This window comes from Rhea pennata, chromosome 13, assembly GCF_028389875.1.
Source record: "Rhea pennata isolate bPtePen1 chromosome 13, bPtePen1.pri, whole genome shotgun sequence".
Lineage (NCBI taxonomy): Eukaryota > Metazoa > Chordata > Aves > Rheiformes > Rheidae > Rhea > Rhea pennata.
In genome coordinates, this window is record NC_084675.1 from 3,205,167 (window position 1) to 3,229,207 (window position 24,041).

The window sequence follows — 24,041 nt, forward strand, 5'->3', positions numbered from 1 at the left end:
ACTACGATGAAAGCTAGTCATCCCTTGAAAACAAATGCACGGTACAGGGCGTTGTCTCCAACTACGCACAGATTCTCATTCTTTTAAGACAAATCATGGATATTCTAAGGAAAAATGTGTCATGTCCGAAAGGCCCCAACAACTTAGATGCACACTCACCACACAGATGTTGCCAAATTTGTCTGCTCCAGCCACTGTGTCATAATCCAGGAGAGTTGCTGTAGTGACCCACCGGGGATAGGTGTCATCCGCAAAGATAATGAGTTGGTTCTCATTCCTTTTGTAGCGCACCCAAATGAAACTCTCCTGAACATCTGAAACAATCACTCTGTGCCCAATGGTTTGGATGCCACAGATATAGTTGGCAATGTGCTTTTGAGGGAAAGAAAAACAAGACCTAAGTGCCTCAAAGAGGGAAGCACAGTTTACCCGTGAGCTCCACCCTACTCAATCCAATTTTTACCACATTTCCCTTTGAAATATGGCTCACTCATCATTCCTCATCATTTTTGCCAAAACTACCTTGCTCATTTATGACATGCTATGGCTCCAACCCAAATATACTGCCAACGCAGAGCCCTTGCAACCTGATGTCCCCCAGGCATCATTCTCAGCCAGCTTTACATGAATGACATCCCAAGAGCAAACAAACACTGCTGGCAAGCCTGCAAAGAGATGCTAGAGACAGTCCTGCAAGCTGGCAGGCCAGAAGCATTGCTTGTGTCCCTCCACTGCTCTGGTCATGAAGGACTTGAGAAGGAGAGCTTCAGTTTTTCACGAGTATTCTCAGTCATATTTTAGTGGGAGGCATTCCCAGTTTGCCTGTGGGCTTGTTGGGAGTTCTTTCTGCAGGGCTAACCAGCAACTGGCACAGGTTTGTATACTTTGCAGGAGGGAAAAAGGAGCAGGAAATCAGTGTTAGAAAACCAAGCTCAGCAATTTCTTTTCCTCATAGTATCAGAGAAGCTAGGCAAGAAGGACCATCTACGTCTAAGAGGACAAAGCCTCTTTTCAGGACTGTGGTGATCTTAAGAGGAACTCATATGCATCCTCCAACTTCTATTTCCAGCCTACTGATCACTTAAGGGAAGATTTCCAGCAGTTGTCATTTTCTATCTGGATGACACCTCTCACACTTACACAGCAGGATAGCAGCAGATGGATAAAAGGCATTGCCTCTGCAGATCTGCAAAACTCCTGCACAGCTCCATTAATAGCCATGCATTGAGCTGGTGTGAAACACAACACGCAACTATTTGGACAGTCATAGTAAAACATGTGCCTAGGATGCAAAGTGGCAGTATAACAGTTCGGTCCTGCCAGAGCTGCCACGTTACTCCAGATGTGTGTACCCGAGGCACTCCAGTATTGCACAGGAGTGCAAGGGCACACTGCTGAAGTCTAAGTGCACAGGCACACTCGGGCTGGAGGAGCAGCTAAAGCCTTGCTTCACTCACGCTATAAGGTATCACTGGCCCCAAGTAACAGCCTTAGCCAAGAACATGAGCCATTACCTTATTCTCACACTTCCGAAGCAGTTTCTTCTTGCCCAGATCATATACACGCAAGAGCTTTCCAACTCCAATCAAGACTCTACCTTGGAACGGGGCAATGGCTGCAGGAACCTCCTCCACAGGGGTCTAGAAAGAGATGTAACAGGAAGACGTGTGAGACCCCATTAACAGAACTAAGCTCACATCACACTTCAGACTGGATCCACCCAGTGGCTCAGCTGAAGTTTCTTGTCCTGTGCCAACACATTCAATGCAAAAGGCTAATCATAACCTTTTTCTACAGGAGAGGCAATGGGTCAGTCCTCTGTGGGCCTTTCAACAAGAGCTCCTACCATATGTGGTGCTAACAGAGCACTGGGTACTATACAGATAACAATCCTGGCAGTGTACCTTCAACTGAAGTACAAGACTGCTGCAAGAATCCTACACAGAAGAGGCAGCAAGGCAAGAAAGATCTTGTTACCTCAGTTGCTGCTTTTGCTTTATCGCCAACAGAAAGATTTGCCTGAAGTCATCCAGATCGTCTGTTTTTAGAACAAAGGCATGAATCTAGCTCAGCATCTACCATGGATGCTCTGGAGCTGCTACAGAAGAAAGCGTTAAACCTGAACGATGTCAGCGTGCCCACAGCTATACTAACTCAGACAGGGCTGAAAATTCTGTATCGCTAGAGCACACTTAATTAATTCAAAATGATCAGCTACAGCGGAGAGACTGAATTTGTTGGGGGTTTCAAGTTACAGCGCTGTTAGCTTGCCTGCATTGGCTAAGACCAGTTATCTCATACAATCAACTCGGTCAACTCCAAAGTGAGTGTTCAAAGGCACGAGAAAAGGCCCTGCTCCAAGACTGAACCCACTTGTTGCATCAGGACCATAGGAAGTGAAGGAAGCCACAACATTCCTTTTCATGCGCTCATTTGCCCAAGCCTCAGCCATGCTCGAAGCACGTGGGAAGAAAAACAGATTTTTATTTTAACACAGTTTAGCAGAAACCCCCACTAAAGCCCCAGAGACCTGTCAAGTGGGTTGGTCACTAGGAGGATAATCATTTCTACACGCAACCAAAACAGCACCACAGGACAGATGACAGCTCACACTAGCATGATGTGTCGAGCCAAGGACTGAGAGCCTTTATCACCAAGGCCCAATTTGCTTTGTAAACAAACCTTCACAGCAGCTCTCTGAGCTCATGTTCCAAAATGGAAACAGAGCTGTGTTTCTCCCCTCCCTGTGACATGGAAAACACTGCTCCTGCCCCATCCACCAATTAGACGGGTGAGATCGTAGCTAAGGCAGAGGACTAGGACTCTCAGGAGATCTGTATTCAAATCTCAGCTTTGCATAAGATGTCCCAAGTGATTTTGGAGGAGGTAACCGATTTCCTCTGAGGCTGTTTCCTGTGCGTGTCATACCAGCATGACGATCTTACCCAGGATTCAGTGAGAGTCCTGCAATGCTACTGTATCATTCAGGGTGAAGAAACAGCTATTCCAACACTGCCCAAAAATGCCCGAGACATCCCAGAGACAAACAAAACCGCTTCTCTCTCTCTCACCTTGTGCAAAAACTCCAGCTTCTCGCCACTGTTCACCAGCTTGTACGTATAGACAAATCCTCCAGCAACCGAGCGTGGGTTCAGAATCAAGTCCTTTGCGACTCCAACCAGCACATACCACTCATCACCAGTATTGGAGAACCGGCACACAGCCACACTAGGGGTGACAAGACAAACCAGTGTGATCAGGACACAGAAACCAGTGCCACACACACACTGGATTCTCTGACAACACGACTCACATCTCGCTAGACAGAGGTTTGGAAGTGTAACCTTCAAGCACCGAAATTTAATTTTCAGTGGTCATTCTTCCCCCTTGCAGAAACATTTCAAGTAGATTCCTTCATTCTTCCCTCCTCCCCATAAAAAAAAGATGTGCTCATATGCCCAACACATTACTTTGACGCACTCATAGGCTGGACGAAGCCTAGTAATGTACAAGCCTGTACTAAAAACTGTTTTTCAAAGGCTGTTCCAATCTGGGGATGTACACACAACCTTCCTCATCTTTCAGTGTTATTTCCTGCTCAACACTTAGCTCAGCCAGGTTGGGAGTCCTGGCCAAAACAAGACAGAGTCAGTCTTTTGGACTAGCATGATGCAACTCCACTCCACCTGCTGAAGCATTTCCTTCTCCTACCCACTCACTATTCTTTGCAGTAATTGCGTTGGCCTTCCCCAGCTAGTCCCTCCAACATTTCCTTCCCATTTACTCTATCAGATGATCTGAAAAAGAGGAGGAAGTGAGGGACAGCAGCTTATTCTTATGCTTCCAGTTCTCTTATCTATTATTCACATCCTAGTGTTGTTCTTCACATGCTGCAGTCCAGTGAACACATTTGGAGGGGTACACCATGCAGACAGATCAGAGTGGGAAAGGAAGGAAAGGAAGGCAAAGTTTTAAGCCCATGGAAATCACTCCTGGCATTTAAACTCTGTCTCTCAGTAACACGCTACATTTGCCCTTCAAGTCATTAACAGCTTAGCAAAACAAGGAAAAATACTAAGATTTATCACAAGTGGAGATCCTTGCTGCATCTGCCACGGCTTCTTACCTGAAGGCAGCTTCGTTCTGCTCCAGTTGGACTAGATCTAACGTATTTCCTTGGATGGGGTTCATCACCCTGATAACAGAGGCCCACTGTCCATTTCCCGCCTTGGGAGCGCCAAAGATGGACTCGGGAAGATTCTCATTCAGAAAGGCTGCAGCCATCTCTGCAGCCAGTTCCCGCTCATCTTCACCCGCAGCCTCCACCATTTCCTAAGGCACATTAAAGGATAGGGGAAAAAAACAGATCAGAGAATTTGTTTTCCAGACATGCTGAGGCTTCATGTAGAAGACACCCCTTCTCCCCGCAAGTGCAGGCAATCCAAGGCACGGTACCGCCTGTAACCATATGAAAGCCACTGAATCCTATGGCTTTAAAAGGAGACTCCACTTGCCCAAAGCTTATTCCCAAGGGGGTCTCTGAAGCTCATAAGCACAGCACTATCTGCTCTTCTCTGCCTACAAGGAAGCTGCCTGGGGAACTATTTCTCCAAAGCATCAGCTCCAGGAACAACATCGGGGAAACTGAAGAAATTAATCCACTGAAGTTCCAACATCCTCAGTCACAGAAAACCCCAGAGAACAGTGTTACACAAGCAGGACTGACCCCCAATATGTGGTTCTTAAAGTGTGCCATAACAACAGGCAAAGAAAGGAGCATCAAGCAGTAACGTATTCTGCCAAAATTTGGGTTTTGAAGCATATCTTCAGAACTAGGAGGCCAGATAATATGACACCATAGCCTGCCATTAAGAAGCAACTAACACTGAAGAACAAGCAGACTGACATTCAGTGCAGTCAACTCCCCCTAAGTGGAGGAGGACAACTCAGGACTGAGCTTCCAACACATCTGCACCTGAGCACCAGCACTGTGCTGCATGCCCATTGGGCACAAAAGCTTGCAGGCAACGGCAGCTGAGGTCTAGCTGCAGAAGTCAGCTCTGGGGAAAGCTTATATATACACACACCTGTCCCCCATCCCAATTACCTCAGCCATTTGCTGCTTCCTCTGGGCTTTGGTGGCCTCAGTGTAAGCGTTGTGGTCTGTCTCAATGATGATCAGGTTGTTGCTCTCAGGGTGAATGACAAATTTTCGGGGTGTGTACTGCAATGGGAAGGCAACCTGGTTGAAGACTGCCCCCAGCTTCTCCAGTGCCAAAATCCTGGGGGACAAAGATGCGATACGTTCAACACATTCCTAAAGCAACTGTCCAAGAGAACAAGGCTGGAGTCGACCTTTAGGTCTGTAAAACTGGTCAACATCAGAGATGAGCGCCAGTCCCTCCTCAGGCCAGACAGCCGCTAGCAAACAGTTCTAGAAAGTGGGGTAAAACTAGCATCCTAAATGGGAATCTGTGCTGCGGGACAGGTGTGCCCTGTAGTCCAGCGCCTTTAACTCGGGCGCTCTCACTGTCTCAGGGTGAGTTCCGAGTGCCTGTCCCTTTTGGGCACAGGACTGTGATGCTGAAGCAAACGTATCCTCAGAGTAACAAAGAGCACACTGAAGGGGGAAAGGGCATCTTTGGGGAACACGTCATCTGAACCTAAATGTGACAAGACTTTGTCTGGCAAGTAATCAAATCCTCCTCTAATGGAGCTTTAGTTAAGAGGGTATGAGAAATGCCAGTGCCTGCACGGCCAAGTTCCTGTGACTTGCCAGCTGAAACGCCAGCTCTTCTGGCATTTGGTGACCAAAAACCACAAGTCTCTCAAGAAAGAAAGAGTCCTTTAAAAGCAATGAATGCTGCAATATTCCAATGAGGATAGATATGAAAAAAGTGCCTGTTCAAGTACATAAAGCAGAGCTCCTGAATTTGTGCTCCTCTATTATTTTCACTTATCTTTTTATTAAGTATCTAAGCTGAAATGTAAAATAGGCAACAAATACACCACTGTCATGCCTCTGATTTCTTAAATCACATGACCTAGTTTCTGCAAAGTAGCCATTTGAGATCATAAACCACACAGTCCTAATACACAACGGATTCACAGATATTAACATCTTCCCTCCCCCCAAACCTGAGAATTTAAGGATAGTTTGAATTACATTTGTTCCTTAAAACAAGTTAGAAAATACAAATTAGAGAAGTGCACTGCATCCTACTACTAACTGACAGTAAGACTACCTTGTCTTCCATTTGTTTTCTGAAACCCATTCAAGGGTTTCTACTCTTGAACTTTCATTACCCATAACCAAACAACCTTGAAAATCCTTCATTCTTAAGGCAAGACACATTTACCTTTTTCCTTCTGAATGTTTAGTCAGGATTCACCACCCTCTCCTCTGACTGAGGCACGAGCTCAGAAATATTAGTGTTCCTCCATCAGTTCTTACCTCAGTGTGTTTGTGGAGATGGCTACAATGCCCTCTGGGCACTGCTCCGAAGCAAAACCAGATGCAAATTCCAGTGTTTCGTAAGACAAGGGGGTCAGGTGAAAACGTGACTGATAGGAATAACTGAGCCAGGAGCGGCTTGACATGGCCAGCACCTGGGAAAGACAAACAACAGCAAATTATCAAATCTGAGGATGGTGCAAGTTCACTCCTTGCAATATGAATGAATGAATGCACAGTGCAGCAACAGGACTCTTACCCCCTAGGAAAAGGGAAGTCTTGTGGGTGGATTCCACCCTGCTCAGAGCATACCTTCAGAAATACTGCTTGCCTTCAAGAAATAGTTTATCTGGAAATCATGTATAGCACAAAGAAAAACTCTAAGGTACTATCAAGACAATGGACACTCACACTGAGGTACTATAAAAACTATCTTATCCGAAAAGGCCAAGATCAACAAATACTTCCATAGCTGGGATTTTTTCTTCCTTTCTTCAATGATAACCATGCAAACGGGAACATGTCTTCTAAAATAAGTATTTACTGCTTTGTCGCAATCTCAATGCTTTAGTGTTGGGCTCTGGGGGTCTCAAAGAGAAACTTACTGAAAAATAAAATCAACAGCCTGTTTTCAATCAAGGTAAAGGAAACAAGAAGTAAATGGACTTCTAAGCCCTTCAAGCTTTATACATTTGGCTAAATCAACTTCAGTGCAGCCTCACACTCTGCCCCAGCGATAAAGGTTGGAATTACACCGAAATACACACAGGCTATTTTGAGTCTATCACTCACTGGCCACAGGCAATATATTTTGGGGGTTTTTCTTCCTCCATTTTGTAAGACAAGGAAGCAGATCTCAAAGCAGAAAAGCATTCATCTATTCTATAAGCATCGTCTATTAGGGTTGCAAAGCATCTCACTTCCAAGTTACAGCTGGCAGACTGGCAGCAGCAGGCCGAACGATTCACATCATGTACTATAACCTTAAAGCAGAGCTCAGACTTCCAGATCCAGCCCCCTACACTGCCTGGCGATATTTCTCAACCCTGAAAGTGTCATCCAAAAATGAGTCAAGCAGGAGGTGGCTGATCTCCCCAGTGTCACATCAGGAAGGCTGCAAATGGCACTGCCGATGAAACATGTTCTTCCCTCTATGCCAAATCCTGAGAGATGTTTTCCTTGAACCTTGCAGGTCAGCTGAGTAGCCCTTGGTTGAACCATTCTCAGCACAGAGGAGACGACCATGAACAGCATCATCAAGCAGTCGAGGACTAACAAAACTTCTGCACGGGGCTCTTTTAGCCTCCGTGCGCTGAGGCAAGCAAGGCAGGCCTTTTCACTGTCTCTACGGCAAAGAATCTGCTCAGAGCTTTACAGAGGCACTGCAAACACAGCCTACAGGTCAGATGGGTCCTCGTTCAAAGAAGGCAAAGCAGCACTATACATCACTTCTTTGGAAGTGAGGGGAATACCAGCACGAACAAGGCTGCTTCTAGAAGAGCAAACTGCAAGCCAGGCAGCTGCCTAATGAAGTCATTCTACTTCCCACCCTTACCCAGAGGGTCCTGCTGTGCTATAAGGATGCTTCCCCACCCTGCCCATCGCAAAGGAAAACCAGGACACTGTGTCGGGGGAGCAGATCCGCACTCTGTGGGATCCTGCTTCACTCACCGCCTCTTGACCTTGCATTCGGACTCGGAAGAGTTTCACAGGTCGTGAGCCAAGGTATCTGGTCCTGGTATCGGAAAGATCACCAGTAACAGGGTCCAGGACAGTTCGCAGCAGCACACCATTCTTGATATTAGTAAACCGAAAGGTTAGGTCACAATTAGAGAGAAGAAATAGTAGCTACAGTCATCACATTAGTCAAAACAGAAGAGGCAATTTCTGAAGAATTAGGATTTTGTTTTCCTGGCTTTTGATACAACCTGTTTCTGCCAAGCTATATCTAAATTGGTTCTTAATATTAAAAAAATTAATACATAGCATACAGCCTGAAACTGACTCCAGAGCCTAATCCTTCCCAGTGCAAAGCATTTACCCCAAAACCCAGTGTTACTTAAGAAGAATTTGCATTCTGACATCAAACTCAAGGCATGTGAAAGAACATAGACCATTCTGATTATTTTCACATGTTGGATTGTCAAAACATTTTTTGATCAAAGATCACAGAGTTAATACTGGATACAATAAAAGCTGTGCAACAGCAGGGTTATTAGAACAGAGCATGTGGTTGTGGGCACTCACTTCTTTTTTGATACTCTGCCCTACAGGCAGTTTCTGGAAAACAGCCAACAACATTTTACCCAGAAATTTTTAGGACTTGCCCTCTTTCTGGAAGTGAATTCCCCAGTTACAGTTGTTATGCATGTTGTAACACACAGGGAACAGTCAGGCTTTGTGTTGTTTCACTGCATGATGACAAGGCTATTTAGCAATGCCTCTCACCAAGACAGGCCTGTCAGAAGTAGGTAGGCATATCTCACCTGCAATCCAATGTTCAGGTACAGGAAGCCAATGGAGCCCCTCTCCCCCAGCTCATCCTGCTTCTCTGTGCCACCCATCTCCACAATACACAGCGATTCGGGCTGTGCAGGAAGGGCCTGCATACTCAGTGGCTGTAAGCAATCCTGTGAGAAGCAAAAGAGAGATATCACAATAATCAGCAATGTTTGCCACAGCCAGAGGAGTCAGGCTGCTTGTAAGGAGCCTAAAGGCTCCCCTTTAGATCTGCAGAAGGAAATACTCAACACAAAAATCACAACAGGTTTAATTCTGGTTTCCTAGTGCACAAGAGCTGCAGGTTCATCTCACCTCCGAAAGCACTTCTACTCACTAATGTGAGTAGCCCAGTAGCCCTGAACCATACTACAATGAGTTTCTACCCCTCAAACTCAAGGTTATCTACCGTGGAGGCAACTCTTGTTGCATGCTGAGTTAGGGGAAGCTGGTAAGGTCTGCCAGCTCTGTGGATTTTGGGAAGAAAGCAGTGATAGCCCTGGGGACCACAGAAGACGAGGAGCTGGACGCAGTAAAGCTTTCCCAAACACAGCTTAGCTACAAGTGCTTCAGCTGAGGACAGGTAGTAAAACATAGGATTTTAGGCCAAACTGTTCTGGCATAAAATTTACAGTTATTTAGCATGGAGAAACTTGAGCAAAGCTGATGTTATTTTAGTTATCTTTTAAACACTCATCTGCTGCAGGTACAGGAAAGACAAGGCTGGATTGCTGCTAACTTGCTTGCAGAATGAGTCTACTTTTACTACCGGTAAAAGCAGTGAGATAGAAAAACGAAAAGATGCTTTTGCTCCTCATCAGTTGAGCCTCTAGGCACGAGTGAGACTTGATAAAACAAAGGAACCTATTACAGGATAGCCTCAAAAGCCATACTTTTATCCAACTCAGCAGAGGAAAAAAGCCGCATGTAAGCTATTCATTCCTGACCACGCAGCTGAACACGGACAGAGTCCACCTCTAGAGCATCAATCTGAAGATTTTAAGCCAATGGAAAAGGCAGAGAGGCAAAAACAAAACAACTACTTACCGAAGGGTCAAGAGAAATTATTCTGACAGTGTTGTCCACCAACCCGACAGCAAGGAACCGGGAGCGCTGCTCCCCAGGTGGAACATTGGCCAAGCTCATGCAAACCACATCAGCCGACATCTCCTTTCTCTCTGTATACTCGTTCAGTTGTCCTGACTGAGCAAAAACAAACAAAAAGCCACTAGAAAATTATTAATTAGCCAATGGGGACAAACTAGCTCCAAAACAACTTTCTAAGCCTCCCCCTCCCAGCTTCTTAGGATACTGTCTTGATTTAAGATGAATTTTTATTATATCTCTACCTTTTACTATTTCTTTCCAGTTTCATTTCAGCTACAATTCAGAACCAGAACAGCAGCAGGGAAGTTCACGATTTCCAGCCTCAGTTTTAAACTTCAGAGATTTCAATTAGCCATTAACTCATCTAAATCAGAGAGTCACAACCCAGTCATGCAGAGCTTGGATCAACCCATCCTAGAAGGGTTCGCTACAGAACCCTTTTTTTCAGGTTTGCTCAGGGATCAATCTCTAGCACGCCCCATATTCTTCCCTGTTCCTCTGAAATCGTTCAGAACATTAATACACATACCGGGTCCATCTCAAAGTAAACCAGTTCTCCTCCAGTCAGTGCTATCACTACTTGTCTCTGGTTCACAGCACACTTGACAATGGTTTTCTTCCCTGGAGTCTTCCATTCATTTACCCTCTTATCTGCTCGGATGTGCCGGATACCATCTGGATACACCTAAAAGAGGAGAGGTCATATATTAATTCCTGTATTTACCACCACTTTGTAACTCCCATCTCACTTGTGATTCTGACACAGAAGGACTAAACGCAAATACCTCTCCTGGCAGCACTGATCTGTTAGTTATAATGCAAGCTAAATGAGGACAAAGCTACTTGCCAGCTGGAGGCATCACGCCTTTGAACTACAGCAACAAACCACTGTCCTCTCACTGAAGCTTAGGACCATCCTCAGGTGGTCAGGCATCATTAGCAAGATATAAAAGGAGTAAGCCTGAGTAAATGGCATTCTCTGTCCATACACAACTTTTGGCGTGACATGTATTGCACTACTGTAGAAACCATGGCCCTACAGCAAACAGAGTGGCAGACATGAGTGGGTATGTCAAAAAAAGCTATTCATTACCTGTACCAAAGCATCATCCCCAAGAAGGGAGCAGGACAAGGTGGGTGTAGTACCCAGGAACCCAGAATCCGTCACTTCTTCTACAGTCTCTCCGATAGACAGCACCAGTGTGGCATTTACGAAGGACACAATGATATAGGCATCAAATTCATCTGGTCAAAGGAAACATGGAAAAAAGGCTGTTGATTAAATAAATGTCAAATCTCTCAACAAAATCACAAGTCTGACAGATGTTTAGCAGTTACTCTTCAACAGAATTCCAGCAATAATTACATCTGCCAACAATCTTACACAAGTTCGTTCTAGGACATGCTGCACAAAAGCCAGCCACTGCTAGACTCCAAACAGTGCAACACTGAGCCACGGGATCAAATAACGGTCCAGATACAGGGTCAACTCATGATACTCTGGATTCTGGCAACAACATTCCTGCCTGCTTTTTTCCGCTGATAGCGAGAGGTCCAGAAACATTGCCCCACCTGACACAAAGAATCGAATCCAGATTTAACAGCCAAAGACATCAAATGAAATGGTCTGCCCAAATAACCTAAACAAACAGAGTCTATCTGCAGAAATCGCACCATGGACCCCATGCACAGCAGTTTGCATGACCACCTCTCCACCCAGCAGCCATGCAATAAGAGGCTGCAGAGAACGATTAGGGTGCATTAGATTAGCTGCTGCATTAGGGTGCAGCAGCTCAGGGCTAGCCTGCTCTACCCTCATCCAGAAGTTAAATTACCTTACATTCATAAAGCAACCCTTACAGACTCCTGGGATGAGAAACAGCATGTTTTTAAGACCAAGCAAATATTAATCTTTACTTCTACTGGAATACGGACAGTATTTTTTCTATCTCCAGTGCTGGCTTCTCCCAAAAGAGATAGCTATGAGCACAGTAGCGTGGAGGTGGAGGAGCTACGCTAACCAGAATAGTTAGAAGAGTTCACACGGAAATGCGGAAACAAGGCTACGAGGACTGGATAAAGGGAATGCTTCTGTCTACTGTCGTCCATCTTCATTCTGCAGAAACTGACAGGTATTACAGAGAAGTAGAGAGCCTCATTAAAACGGAATAAAAAAAGTAACAGAAACAAGGAAGCCTGTTGGGAAATTGAGCCAGGAGCCTCAGCAGAGGATTAATACTGCCTCAGACAAGCAACATGACACTTCTGATGCTGTTGTTATGCAAACACTATTTCTTAAGAAGAAGAAATTCCCCAGTTTAACTGATTCAACCCAAAGCTCAGACTTAGACAACATACTACAAGACAATTAACAGAGGTGAAAGCTTAACAGAGCTGTCACAATGTTGGCCCTTGAACAGAACTTCCCCCCAGTTAGCACATGTGGAACATACAGAAAAAGTGACTAATGAACTTCTAACTACAGAAAAAAAAAATAGAAAACTCACTGGGATGAATACAGCATGCCAGCAAATACCACAAAGCAGCTTAAAAAGCAACTGAATACGGTTAACTGAAAAAATGGTTTCAGGAACTGATCCTTTTCTTACCCACCCTATTTAGAGGGAGGTACTGCCAGACCTGCTGTGTCACACTTAGAAAGGAAAGTTCTTACATAGAGCTGAAAATATGCAAGTTTAAAAACAAAACAAAACAAAAAAAATCAAAAAACTAAACAACTTCCCTCCAGCATCTGGTATACAGGCCACAGTGCTGATCAGACTGAAGAGCTTAGTGTAATTAAAGCCATTCCAACGCTGGCCTGTTGCACAAACTCCATCACTAGTTCAAGTGACTATAGCCTAAATCCTAAAATGTGGTTTCTGAATCTGTACACCAAAACTGATCAGTAAGGCCAACTATTTAAATACTTGACTTAATACGACAATTTCTCTAACGTAACAACAGATGGTAAGAGATCAGTAGAATGTCCACCATTACACACTGCTTATTTTCTACACTAAATTAACAGCTCCTCCTGAAAGTTGCATGCATTTTTACCAGAAGTCTATAAGAATTCCTCGACCGCTTTTAAAAGAAATTCTAGTAGTTCGCTGGCTAAGCCCTTAATTCATAAATACCCTGTAAACAGGATGTTCTAAAAATTCATTTCAGAGAAGATCATTGTTTTCCAAACTTCTTGAGAGCCGCTGCCTTTCTCCCTGGGGGTTGTCATTCTCCTGATAAACCACCCTGTCCCAGCTGGAGGTTACCATGTGATCTGGAGCAGGACAAAGAATTCCCACTTGAAAGCGAAACAGATTCCCTTAGTACTACTTCAGGCCAAACTCATTCCTACCTCTTAATACTTTTAGCTCTTTCTTTTCACTGATTTACAGTTATATTAGAGCGCGCCTTTAATTCTGTGTCAGTAATACTGACAAGTGCATTTTTGCTTGAAGTCTACTAGTGCTGCTTAATGCCCCTCTGCTGGAGCCTTTCAAATAAAGAGTTTGATTTAGCAGAATGAAGTCAGTGAATAAGATGCATTCATCTAGATTTCAACAATACAATTTTGCTTTAGAAAATACCGCAGCCTAGCTGAAAATTAGGTACTAAATCCCTGCAGCACACTGAGAAATACTCTCAGTTAGAAAAAGAAGAGCGGTATCTATTTTATATGAAAAGGTATCTACTTAGCTCTGCACAATCCCAAGCACAACATCACACTGCCCAGAGTTCTGAACAGATAGACATTATTTTGTATGCAAACACAAAACTTCAGTGAGGCTTATTACTACTGTAATTGCTCCAGTTAGCTCCTTGCAGCACACAGAGCTGGTAAGAGAGACATTTTAATGACTCTGAGGAATCCCAGCTGGACTCATTCTCTTGTGGCTTCATTACAAGTTTTCCGCAGCTTCGTAGATCCATCATGATCAGTCACGAAAACATCACATTTCAGTCCATGAACTATACACTACTGTCCTTTTTGTTATTTGTCATGAATTCAGTTTGAGTTTGCCCAACAGAATTCCATTCTTTTAAGCTAGTCCATGCCTGATCCAGTTTTAACATGCTCCACAGCATTTAAGTTTGCACTGATATGAATGCAGTCACCACCAGTTCAGATGGGTTCAGTGAACAAAAAGATGAACAGTGACAAAATTCAGGATTATTCTCATTTAGAAAAATCTGATGGGATGACAGCACATTTTCCTGGACTTCTGTTTACTATTTCATAGAGAACTCTACGGCCATGACTCACTGCACATTGTTTTTCATGCACGAGTGTCAGGAAGTGAATGCAGACTGCTAAGCCTCAGCTCGCATACATCCATGCAGTAGAACACACAAAACCATCTAACTCCCCAGACCTCTATATTTGACCACAAAAAGAGTGCTTGGTCCAGCTCCCAACCCCTTCTTTGTCTGATGGACAGGCCCATCACATAACCACAGGGCAACCCCATGTCAGCAATCCTTTACAGATGCTCACAGTACACTTGATCATTTTCTCTTGAAAGACTGTATAAATTGATTGGGAGCCAGCCCTAACTCTAGAAGGGAGCTGAAAACACCCTTAAAATGTGCACCTCCACTTTTAGCAAAAAGAAAAAAAGAAAAAAAAAAAGATTATTCTGCAGAGACATAGTCAATTATTCTGTTCCCAAAAGATCGTGAAGTAGAATGGGAGGTGCTTTATATTCCTCAGCTCCTGAAATACAAATGCAAGATTTCCAACTACACAACAGCTTCTGGAATTCATTTACTGGAAAGCTCAGCATAAAAGCAGCCCCATGATTTTGGGATTCTTTGTGGGTAACCTGTGGGACAGCACAGTAGCCCCTAGCAGTAGTACACACCTGTGGTGATCAGCACCTCCACCACCAGCCACCTGTGGAAGAGAAAAAGAGGCTTGGTATTGGTAGTGTGTATCACCACGTACCAGCCAGGGTTAGTATCTGCTTTGAAGGCTGCAAACCTGTATGTGTCTTACAGAGGCCTTGCAGCATGTGCTCGCTGTGGCATCCGGGCAGAGCCAGGCAACCTGACACTGCCAGCTGAACACTCAAGAAACAGCACTCGGGCAGTTTCAAGATTAGATACGTGTTTGAAAGGTTCCGCAATCTTTCTGGATAAAACCCATTAAAACTGTTTCAGAAGTCAAACTTGGGAATCAGTTTAACATAATTTTAAACTACATTTGAAAAGCAGTATGGCTGTCAACAGCTACAAATTCTAGCCTTTCCAAGCAGAAAACAGAGATCTTCATGCTGGAACCTGGAAAATTTGCTATTAGGGAGGAAATAAAAACAGTGAGACTGGTCTGTTTTATGTAGATTAGCAGTAGTCCTCTATCTCCTGAAAAGTCAAAGTGATCCTCTGAAGACCCACTAGAAAAGGTTTTAAACTATAAACACAGGTGATGCCAGAAGCCTTGGTCTCTGAGGAAATGAACGTTACCAACTCATTTTCCAGAAGATTGGAGCAGGGTTTGTTCAGGCTGTATGCGAGTTTCAGAACATGAGTACAGAAACTGAAGGCAGCTCTCAGGTGGCAAGGTAAATTCCACAGCAGTGTCTGGAATTCCCACAGGGCTCCTGGCCCACTGGAAGACATGCTACTCCCCAAGACTGCTTAAAACAAGATACCGTTTCACCACAGCAGGATAAGGTCTCTACTGCAACAATCTGACACTTCAACATCCAGTCCACAAAACTATAGGACGTGTTTGCAAGATTTTTTTTTTACAAAACACTGCCTCAGAAATAATCATGGAGACTATCAGTAACCAGCATGGCTTCATTTCAGGCTTTATACGTGTGTCTGTAGAACTCTGTTCTTGCCTCCATGAGAAAGGCAGGACTGAGGACTGTTCTTCCTCTTATGCTTAAGACAAATCCATTGTTTCAGATCAGGAAGAAGAAGAAAAAAGTACATTCTGCCAATTTCAAATCTTGACCTTCCTGAAATCAGCTGCTTATGCACTGCTGGGTCTTTGAATAGGAAGTGTGTCCTAGCCTAAGCAGAATGTTTTCTTTGCAGATATGCATGGAGGGAAGTAATAAAATACAGATATTGTTGCCGATTTACTTTTCTTCTTTGTTCCATGATTTGAATCCCACTCTCACAAAGAGTTGATTACTCTAGTTGTCAGCAGGCATATACAGAAGAGCAAGTATGCTCCAACAAAAAGCATAATCAGCATCTACTGATGTCAGAGCAAGAATTTATGGGAAATGGGAAAGGATAAGAAGCTCAGCAGCTTTAGGTTGGAAATGCACATCTGATGCAGCACACTGGGCACCAGATGCAGCTGCAGGCAGGTGCTTTGTTAGAATGTCAGCTGACAATTTTAGGGGAACAGAGGGTGGCTTTTAAGTACAAATCAGGTTACTGATTCAGATCAGAACTTTTGGGACAGCATACAAACATCATGCTTTCCTTTCTCCTTGGACAAAAAAATATCATCACTTCTCTGTGCTTTGGGATGTACTGCATACCTTCAACATGTCTCCTCACAGTCCATACAGCATTGGGGTTACCGGGCAGCTCTGAGACAGCCATTTCAGACACCTAAGAAACAAGAACCAGCTTCTTTTTAAAAAACGGCTGTTCAGATGAAAATCTATTACAACAAGTCACTGAACAATCACCAGTTAGTACACTACAAAACTGGACAGGAAAGCTAACAAATCCCTAGTTCCAATACTCTCTCCTCATGCCAGATGGGCTACAGGGTAGAATACGTTCATCATAGATGTTATAATGTCTCATATTAAAGCTCCAGATAATCGGCTTTAAAACAGGCTCACCCACTGCCAGCAGAGATCAGCAGCAGCTGGCACAGACACCTAGAGTGCTCCAACTCAATACACAAGTAGCAGAAGAGAGCAAATGCACACGGCTAAAGTTAACTGAACAAAAAGCCTTTGAGGCTAAAAATAAGCAACAGAATTTTTCTATTTTCAGAAAGCATGACTGGAGAAAGTTGCTCTCTTTCTAGACTAAAGAAAACCCCCTTCATTTCAGCACCTTTATTTCACAGACTTTATTCCAGTGTTCCTGCCTCTAAAGCAGTTCTTGCTAAGTGCTGGAAGTCTTACCTCAAGTCCATGTCTTAGAACCCTCAGAGATGACCGGGGCCCCCGGCCGCAGGCCACATATAATTGGGGTGTGTCTTCATTGGCCAGATCCGCTATCTGCATGGAGAAATAGTGTCAAATACTGACAGTAAAAGAAAATAAAAATCAAGCTATATTGTGTTTAGAATGTGACCACTAAAAACAGTGAAGATGCTACAGGGTGTGCCACCCACTGCACCAAAATAATGTCAAATTTTAATCAATTTTTCTGCAGAATAGACAAGGAACTGGTCTAACAGTCAATGCAGAGGACCTGCACAAGACTGCTGGCTGGCACCCTATTTCTAGATACACATTTACTGCCACAGCAACAGAAGAATGCCGGGTCTGGTACCAGGCTTAAGAAATTAAGAATTTAGTAGATTTGCTTTTCTATCAGCATCTAGTACAGTACAGTATTTCTGGAAACCAGAGACAATGTACCTCTGATTACACTGCTTACAGGCAAACACTCAACAGAAAAATGGAGATAACAAGATCATCTATTTATCATTAACTGCCTTGATAAGTGAGAAATATTTATGTACATGATGAACGGGACAACATACCTGACAACACAGAATAGGAGATAAACTGTCCAATTCATCCACCAGCACCAGGTTCTTGAGAGGTCGTGGCTGAAAAAAGAACGTATCTCCTTCCTCAAGGGGCATGGCAGAAGAGAATTCTGGCTCCTCATCATCATCACCCAGGTGAGCTATCTGGTACAGGTAACTTCGGAGAGAAGTCAAGAGCAACAGGATATTCAGTACAAAGCTCATGAAGCCTTCTATAAGTTAGGCTCAGCAAAATATTTGGGGGCAGGGATGGAGGGGGAGAGAGGAGGAGGAAATCCTTCCCTATGTTATACAGCTATTAAAATTTAGCCTTGAGGATTGTTTTCTTGGTGACAGGAAGAATGTTAAAAGGGAACCAGATAAGATGTCTGCAAGAAAATCAAAGTTTTCTCTTTGGTAGCCGTCACTGGCATGGTAGCTCAGAGTTCCAGCGTTTGCTTTGCTTACCCCTGAGCCTTTGAGATTTTCTTGCATTACAGCCAAAGCACTAATTGACAGCTAAGACAAAGAGCAAGGCCAGTGGCTAATGCTCCAACTCCACAGTTGTGTTTTATGGGAATACTCTCACCTAATTATTTTTAAACCCCTCCCTATTCCATTTTGTGAGCCTAAATATTACAATCATAAAGTTAAACATTGGGGGTGAGGGGAAGGAAATCCACCCAGAAAGAGTGATTTACTTGTTTTTTAATAAAACTCAAACAAATAAGACTTATTCAAAAGCTTGGCTTATACAACTGAATTTAGATTCACTATAAACTGGCTGGAGCTCCCCCAGGTGGCTAACTCTGCAGAGGTAGCCTAAAAACAGTATTAATCTCTGTTCAAGTGAATCCTACATTTGCACGCTTAAGTCATGCTCAGAGGCATGCAAAGTTATTTTTGAGTCTTCCGAACACTCTAGACTGCAAAATATCAAGTGAGAAAGCTCTTGAGAATACATGTGTTAAACAAAGCACCTTGAAGTTACTTGATTAAAAAAACTGTCCACTTCTGTGTGAGCCAAAGCATTTTGTAATGCTTTGTAATACACTCGAAAGTTCACATAAAAGATGATCAAACTAGTTTAAGGATAATGTATCACTCTATCATTTGAAAACTACATGAACTGCAAGTGTTCAAGCCTTCCAGAACCTATTAAGCCAAGCACGCAATCTTCTGTTCCCTGCACTGCAATATTTAGTTTAAGACAACAAGAAAATTCCCCGTTCAGTCAGTCTAAGCCAATTGCTCTGCTCAAAGCATGTGAACAAATCATTAAGTCACCTACTAAAACAGACACGTTATCTTTATCTGTCATAGGTCAGTCTGCAGTTGTGAACAGAAACAATCTGGTTCAGGGGGAAAGCACTGTAGTAAAATTGTTTACTCACTGGTTTCCAAATTCAGATGCCACAAAGAGAAACCCTGTCTTCAGCACGCACATGGCAGCAGCTACAGGAACAGTGTCAAAGTATTTCAGCCGAATCTCTGTTACCTGAAAGTGTCCAAAAGAGAATTGACTGTACTAGTAACATAAATACTAGAGCAGTACATGCACAATCTAGTAAGAATAGCTTCCCAGGAATCATCTCCAAAGAAAGGAGGCAAGAGTGTGTTTCAAATACAGTCACATCATTACTTCGGCACAAAAATCTAACAAATTCTTAAAATAAAGAAATCCTGTGTTTTCAAAATGCTTTCTGGTTTTTGACATACTCAGTAAGTTTGAAGAAACAGCTAGGCAAATAGCAAGCTTTCTTCAAGTAATAAAAAAATCCTCTTACATTCCTACAGCATTAAACACCACACATTTCTGGACATATGAAAAAAGTAACTGTCCTGAGCAAATTTCTACATATAGACACAATAGTTCTCAGTGAAACATCCCAAAACAGTATTAAGGCACTTAAAGATGCTGCACTTTTAACCTTTGTACCAGATTTGCCATGTTTAGATGAAGACCTAGCATTCATCATTAATCAAAAAACTCAAATGATTCTCTGCAGCAGAGTTTTTTTAACACAAAATACTAGGACAAGCAGCAGCAAGCCACTTCAATACAAGTTTGTTATTTCAACACACAGACTAGCCCTACGAAGACAGCTACATCAAAAAAAAAAAAAAAAAAAAAGATTACAGCATGTAACTATTCAATTAAGAGACGAAATGGAGAGCAACTACTGTGATCAAGAGAAATGAAGCTCCCCAAAATCAGATTATGGAATAGCCTCTAAAATGTTCATGAGCCACATTTTGCAATGTATCTTTTGGAGAAAGGACTGCCTGTAGAACGTTTAGAATATGCCCAAGTGATGTTGCAGCTTAAGTCTCATGATTTTGTAAACCTCACCTTTTTGTCTCTATACAAACAAACAGCAGTTAAAATTGTTGCTGCAACTGTATTATAAATCATATAGAACACACACCAGCTAAAAATACAGTATAAAATATTTATCACTTAAGAGAATGAGGAAGAACAATGGACTAAGGACTCTTCTCAAGGAGTGCTTTGGTTCCTCCTCAACTGATCCTTACCATGTCTTCATCAGTCTCTAGAGTAATTTTGAAGATGTCTCCCTGCTCTGTCTGGGCCAGGAAAAAGAACATGGACTTGGTCTTGTGTGTAGCAGAGCAGACAAATATCATACCTCTCTCTGGGTCATCCAAGTCATTCTGTCAAGAAAGAAATTAGAGGTCACTGGTGGCAAAGATTCACCTGGCAAGTACAGAGGTAGTTTCACTGACTGAAGCATTTCCATTTCACAGGTGGCTAAGAGTACATGTAGAGGCTCTCAAGCTTTCAGCTCAAATCACATCCCCTCTGTCACACCTGGAATACCCTTGGTACACCTTTCCCCCACAGAGAAATACATTTTTAAGACATTTTGCCTAAGCATTCCACCTTCTATTTCTTTTGCTGTCCTCCCCAGACAGCTCCTGCACATCAAAACTAACCACAGAAGGTGAGGGCTGCAATGTAAAGAAAGCTGTTTCTTAGCACCTGCCCTTTGATGGTGCTTTAGGCACATGCCAAGGTACAGGATGATTTGCAACACTGGAGGAGGCAGCATTAGATGCAATGGAGCAGCTATCAAATTCACCTGCATTCATGATGGTAACCATGACTCACTGCCTCAAGCAACCCTATCTTAAAACTGCCACTGCTGCCACACTGGTGCCTGATCAGAGTCATTGGACTATCTCCAGCATAAATCTCAGAGAAGAGACATGAACCAAACTCATCACTTCAGGCTACACCCACCCTAGCCTTCCCTCGCAGAAAACAAATGCATCCGGTAAGATAGATTATCATCTAGCTTAGGCAGACAGGTTTTGTAACCACTCTCTCCCCCCTCGCTTGAAAACCTCACCAATGCCTTTAACCCCAAAGCAGCAAATACTGAGGATTTGTTTAGCATTGGCAAAAACAATTTTTAAAAGAGGGAGGAATCCCAAAATTCTCACCCGTCTCCTGGGAATCGGACATCTGATATCAGGCTGGTCACCAAAGTTTTTATAGGTAATGTAGTTTTCAGAACAGATCAGCACACCACTAGGGCCATCAGAGCCACCAGGAACTGAAACACAACAAAGAAACGTTACTGTAAGAAGAGCTCTTACCACACATCCGACTATCATTTGTAACATGTTTATCTTGATTTTCTTTAAAACAGTATAGTTTCCACTACTCTATATTCCCACTACTCTGTATTTCCCCTACGTATACAAATCTGCTTTTACTGAAGAGGACAACTCTGAGTAAACTCCCTGCGTCAGCATAAGGGACCAGACTCCTAATTAGCATCAGGGCAGCTAGAACGAAGGAATCAGGAAGGAGAAAAAGGAAAGACAAGTTGCTTATGTTTTTATACTTCATATCTTATTCTTGTCTAGAAAGACATGACATGCCCAAAATAATCTATTAGCAACTTGTCAGCTGGGCTACTGATATGTTTGCTTGCTGTCAAAAAAAATCCAGCAGATGGTTTTCTGACACATCTTTCATTTTTAGACTATGTTTTTAAAAATGCTTCTGTTGAGATTCCAGCATAACAGAGGATATTATCACAATTGTAGCACTGATCAGATCTAGTCCAGTATTTGGTATCTAATAGCAGTCTAGAAAAGAGGCAAAAATAGGGCAAGCACACAGGGATACTCTTGCTCCTAGCTTCCATTCTACTCAGAAGCAAACCTGCAGTTGATAAGTTTTCCAACACAAAGGTAGTAGCTTTGCATCCAACCCCTGTGAGATTGTAGTCCATGAATCCACCACTTTCAAATGCATATAAACTTCTGGCAGCTCACATTAGAGTTCCACAGCGTATGTTACATATGCATTACACAAAAACACATTCTTTCGAATTTGCTACAAGTTAATTAAGCTTCCACTTAACACCTCCTAGCTTCTGATCAATGAGAGACTCCAGGGTACAGCTCAAAGAACAGAAATGCAGAGCACTCTCCTAGTTGCAATTGTGTCTATAAAACGCTTGCATATTTCCATCTATAACCCTTTAGTCATTAGCTGACTCCAAGATGAATTAATTCATACTAATAGCTCAAACTATCATTGAAACAACTCTTAAGAGCTACAGTATATTGATGTTGTTTCCCTGAGGAACCAGAACTAAGTCAGTATCTACAACAAAATCATTTAGTGGCTGGGTGGGCAGTACCTGTTATAAGGAAGTTGCCATGCTCTTCCAAAGGCTCACTGTATTTCCTAACCACATGGTTCAAACCCAAGTCCAGTTCATAAAATGTCAAGGTCTGCTGTGTGTTGGCTGCTGCTTCTCCTGTTGGATCATTGTCTGCTTCCTAAAACACGGCACACGAATATTTCATTTGAGCCAATGACAGCATCCAGTCACATGGAGAAAACATCCTCAGACTTAGAACACATCAAGAATGTATAACCAAAGCAGCAGCGTTTTGAAAACATTCAGAGAATGAAGCCTAGAGCAGCAGGAGCTCTGTATCTCCACAGAGCAAGATGATCATCAGCCGTAGTCTGCTACTGTACAATAACACAGCTTGCTGTCAAACACAAAGGCAACGCAGACTTGCAACACAAGAATAAAAGCTTTGGTGATTTTACAACAGTAGCTTTTGCACATGGATGTACCAACAAACACTTGTCGATATCCCCCCCTAGAGTACGATCAGGATTCTTAGGATTTCTAGCTGGCAATCATACCTCTGTCCTCTCTTGAGATCAAACAGGTTTTAGGGCACATCTACATTACAACACAAAGGTCTGACTTAACAAAATAGTTACCATTAGCCTCCATACCTTCCTCACGTACTTATTCAGAGTGCTTACAGCTACACAACCCAAAGCAGACAAACCCCCCTGCTCAGAATTCAGAAAACATTTTTAAAGGGGAAGGTCTTCATGGGCCACCCAGTGAAAGCATGAAAAAGGTGTCTTTCAAGATATTAGAGGGGCAAACTCAATGCGTCAGAAAACCTTTTAAATAACATTAGAGCAAAGTCAAAAGGAAGACTTGTTGAAAGATGCACAAAAAGGGTTCAAAGGAAGAAAATACATACATTTACAGTTGAACAACAGTAACAGAACAATCAGCAACACAAGATTCTCCTACTCTGACTGAAGGTAAAGCCAAAAGCAAGCAAGGGGGACAAATAAAGATAATGTTATACAGCAAATACAGCACACCTTCCCTGCCTCCACAAAGAGATCAGGTGAAAGAAGAGAGAAGCCCAGAAACCAGCAAACGGGACCAGGTTCTTCTTACCTCATAATCCATTTCCAGACATGCAAACATTGGGTTTTCAAACCCTACATCAACTCCCACCACATGATAGACCAAGGTATTAGCCTTGTGGGCTTCCAGCGGGGAGGAAATGGTGAGACGAGCAGCAGCATCTCTGTTCAAGATATATACCAACTTCTGCTTTTCAATAGCACCTGCAAGAAAAGGACAACAGGAGCTAAGACACATGATCTTCATGATAAAGACAAGGACACCTGCATACCAACACAAACAGAGAACTTCACAAGAGAATGTCAGTGTTGCTTCTGCTGCTGGAACTAACCATTGGTATTTACATTTCTGCAAGCTATTAACTTTACAAGTCTCATTTCAAGCGTTTCAGACTGAAAACCCAAATAATGACTATAGATAGCCCTTTAAGGCAGAAGAATGTCTCTTTTTGGTCAGACTCAAGGTCTATCCAGTTCAGTGCCTACAAACAAATCTACTCACTTCTTGCACCACACAAAATGGCATACTGCAGGGAGGCAAAAGACAATTTAAAAGAGCAGCC

General features: G+C 43.0%; 1 protein-coding gene and 1 non-coding gene across 2 annotated transcripts in view; both read right to left on the reverse strand.

Annotated features, from left to right (window-relative positions):
• Positions 1-24,041, reverse strand: part of SF3B3 (splicing factor 3b subunit 3) — a 30,902-nt gene that overhangs the window by 4,284 nt on the left and 2,577 nt on the right. Inside the window, exons 4-22 of the mRNA XM_062586400.1 lie at positions 23,510-23,682; positions 22,427-22,568; positions 21,213-21,325; positions 20,283-20,420; positions 19,139-19,242; positions 17,757-17,922; positions 17,170-17,265; positions 16,567-16,639; positions 11,154-11,305; positions 10,590-10,745; positions 10,001-10,156; positions 8,941-9,084; positions 8,126-8,248; positions 6,455-6,609; positions 5,108-5,282; positions 4,127-4,332; positions 3,072-3,228; positions 1,515-1,640; positions 160-372 (exon numbers count right to left, since the gene is read on the reverse strand). Of these exons, the coding sequence (XP_062442384.1) occupies positions 160-372; positions 1,515-1,640; positions 3,072-3,228; positions 4,127-4,332; positions 5,108-5,282; positions 6,455-6,609; positions 8,126-8,248; positions 8,941-9,084; positions 10,001-10,156; positions 10,590-10,745; positions 11,154-11,305; positions 16,567-16,639; positions 17,170-17,265; positions 17,757-17,922; positions 19,139-19,242; positions 20,283-20,420; positions 21,213-21,325; positions 22,427-22,568; positions 23,510-23,682 (2,768 nt within the window). The remainder of the gene's footprint in view (positions 1-159; positions 373-1,514; positions 1,641-3,071; positions 3,229-4,126; positions 4,333-5,107; positions 5,283-6,454; positions 6,610-8,125; positions 8,249-8,940; positions 9,085-10,000; positions 10,157-10,589; positions 10,746-11,153; positions 11,306-16,566; positions 16,640-17,169; positions 17,266-17,756; positions 17,923-19,138; positions 19,243-20,282; positions 20,421-21,212; positions 21,326-22,426; positions 22,569-23,509; positions 23,683-24,041) is intronic.
• LOC134146474 (small nucleolar RNA SNORD111) lies at positions 20,923-21,002 on the reverse strand. The gene has a single exon (XR_009959853.1). It is a non-coding gene; the product is annotated as a small nucleolar RNA SNORD111 (small nucleolar RNA).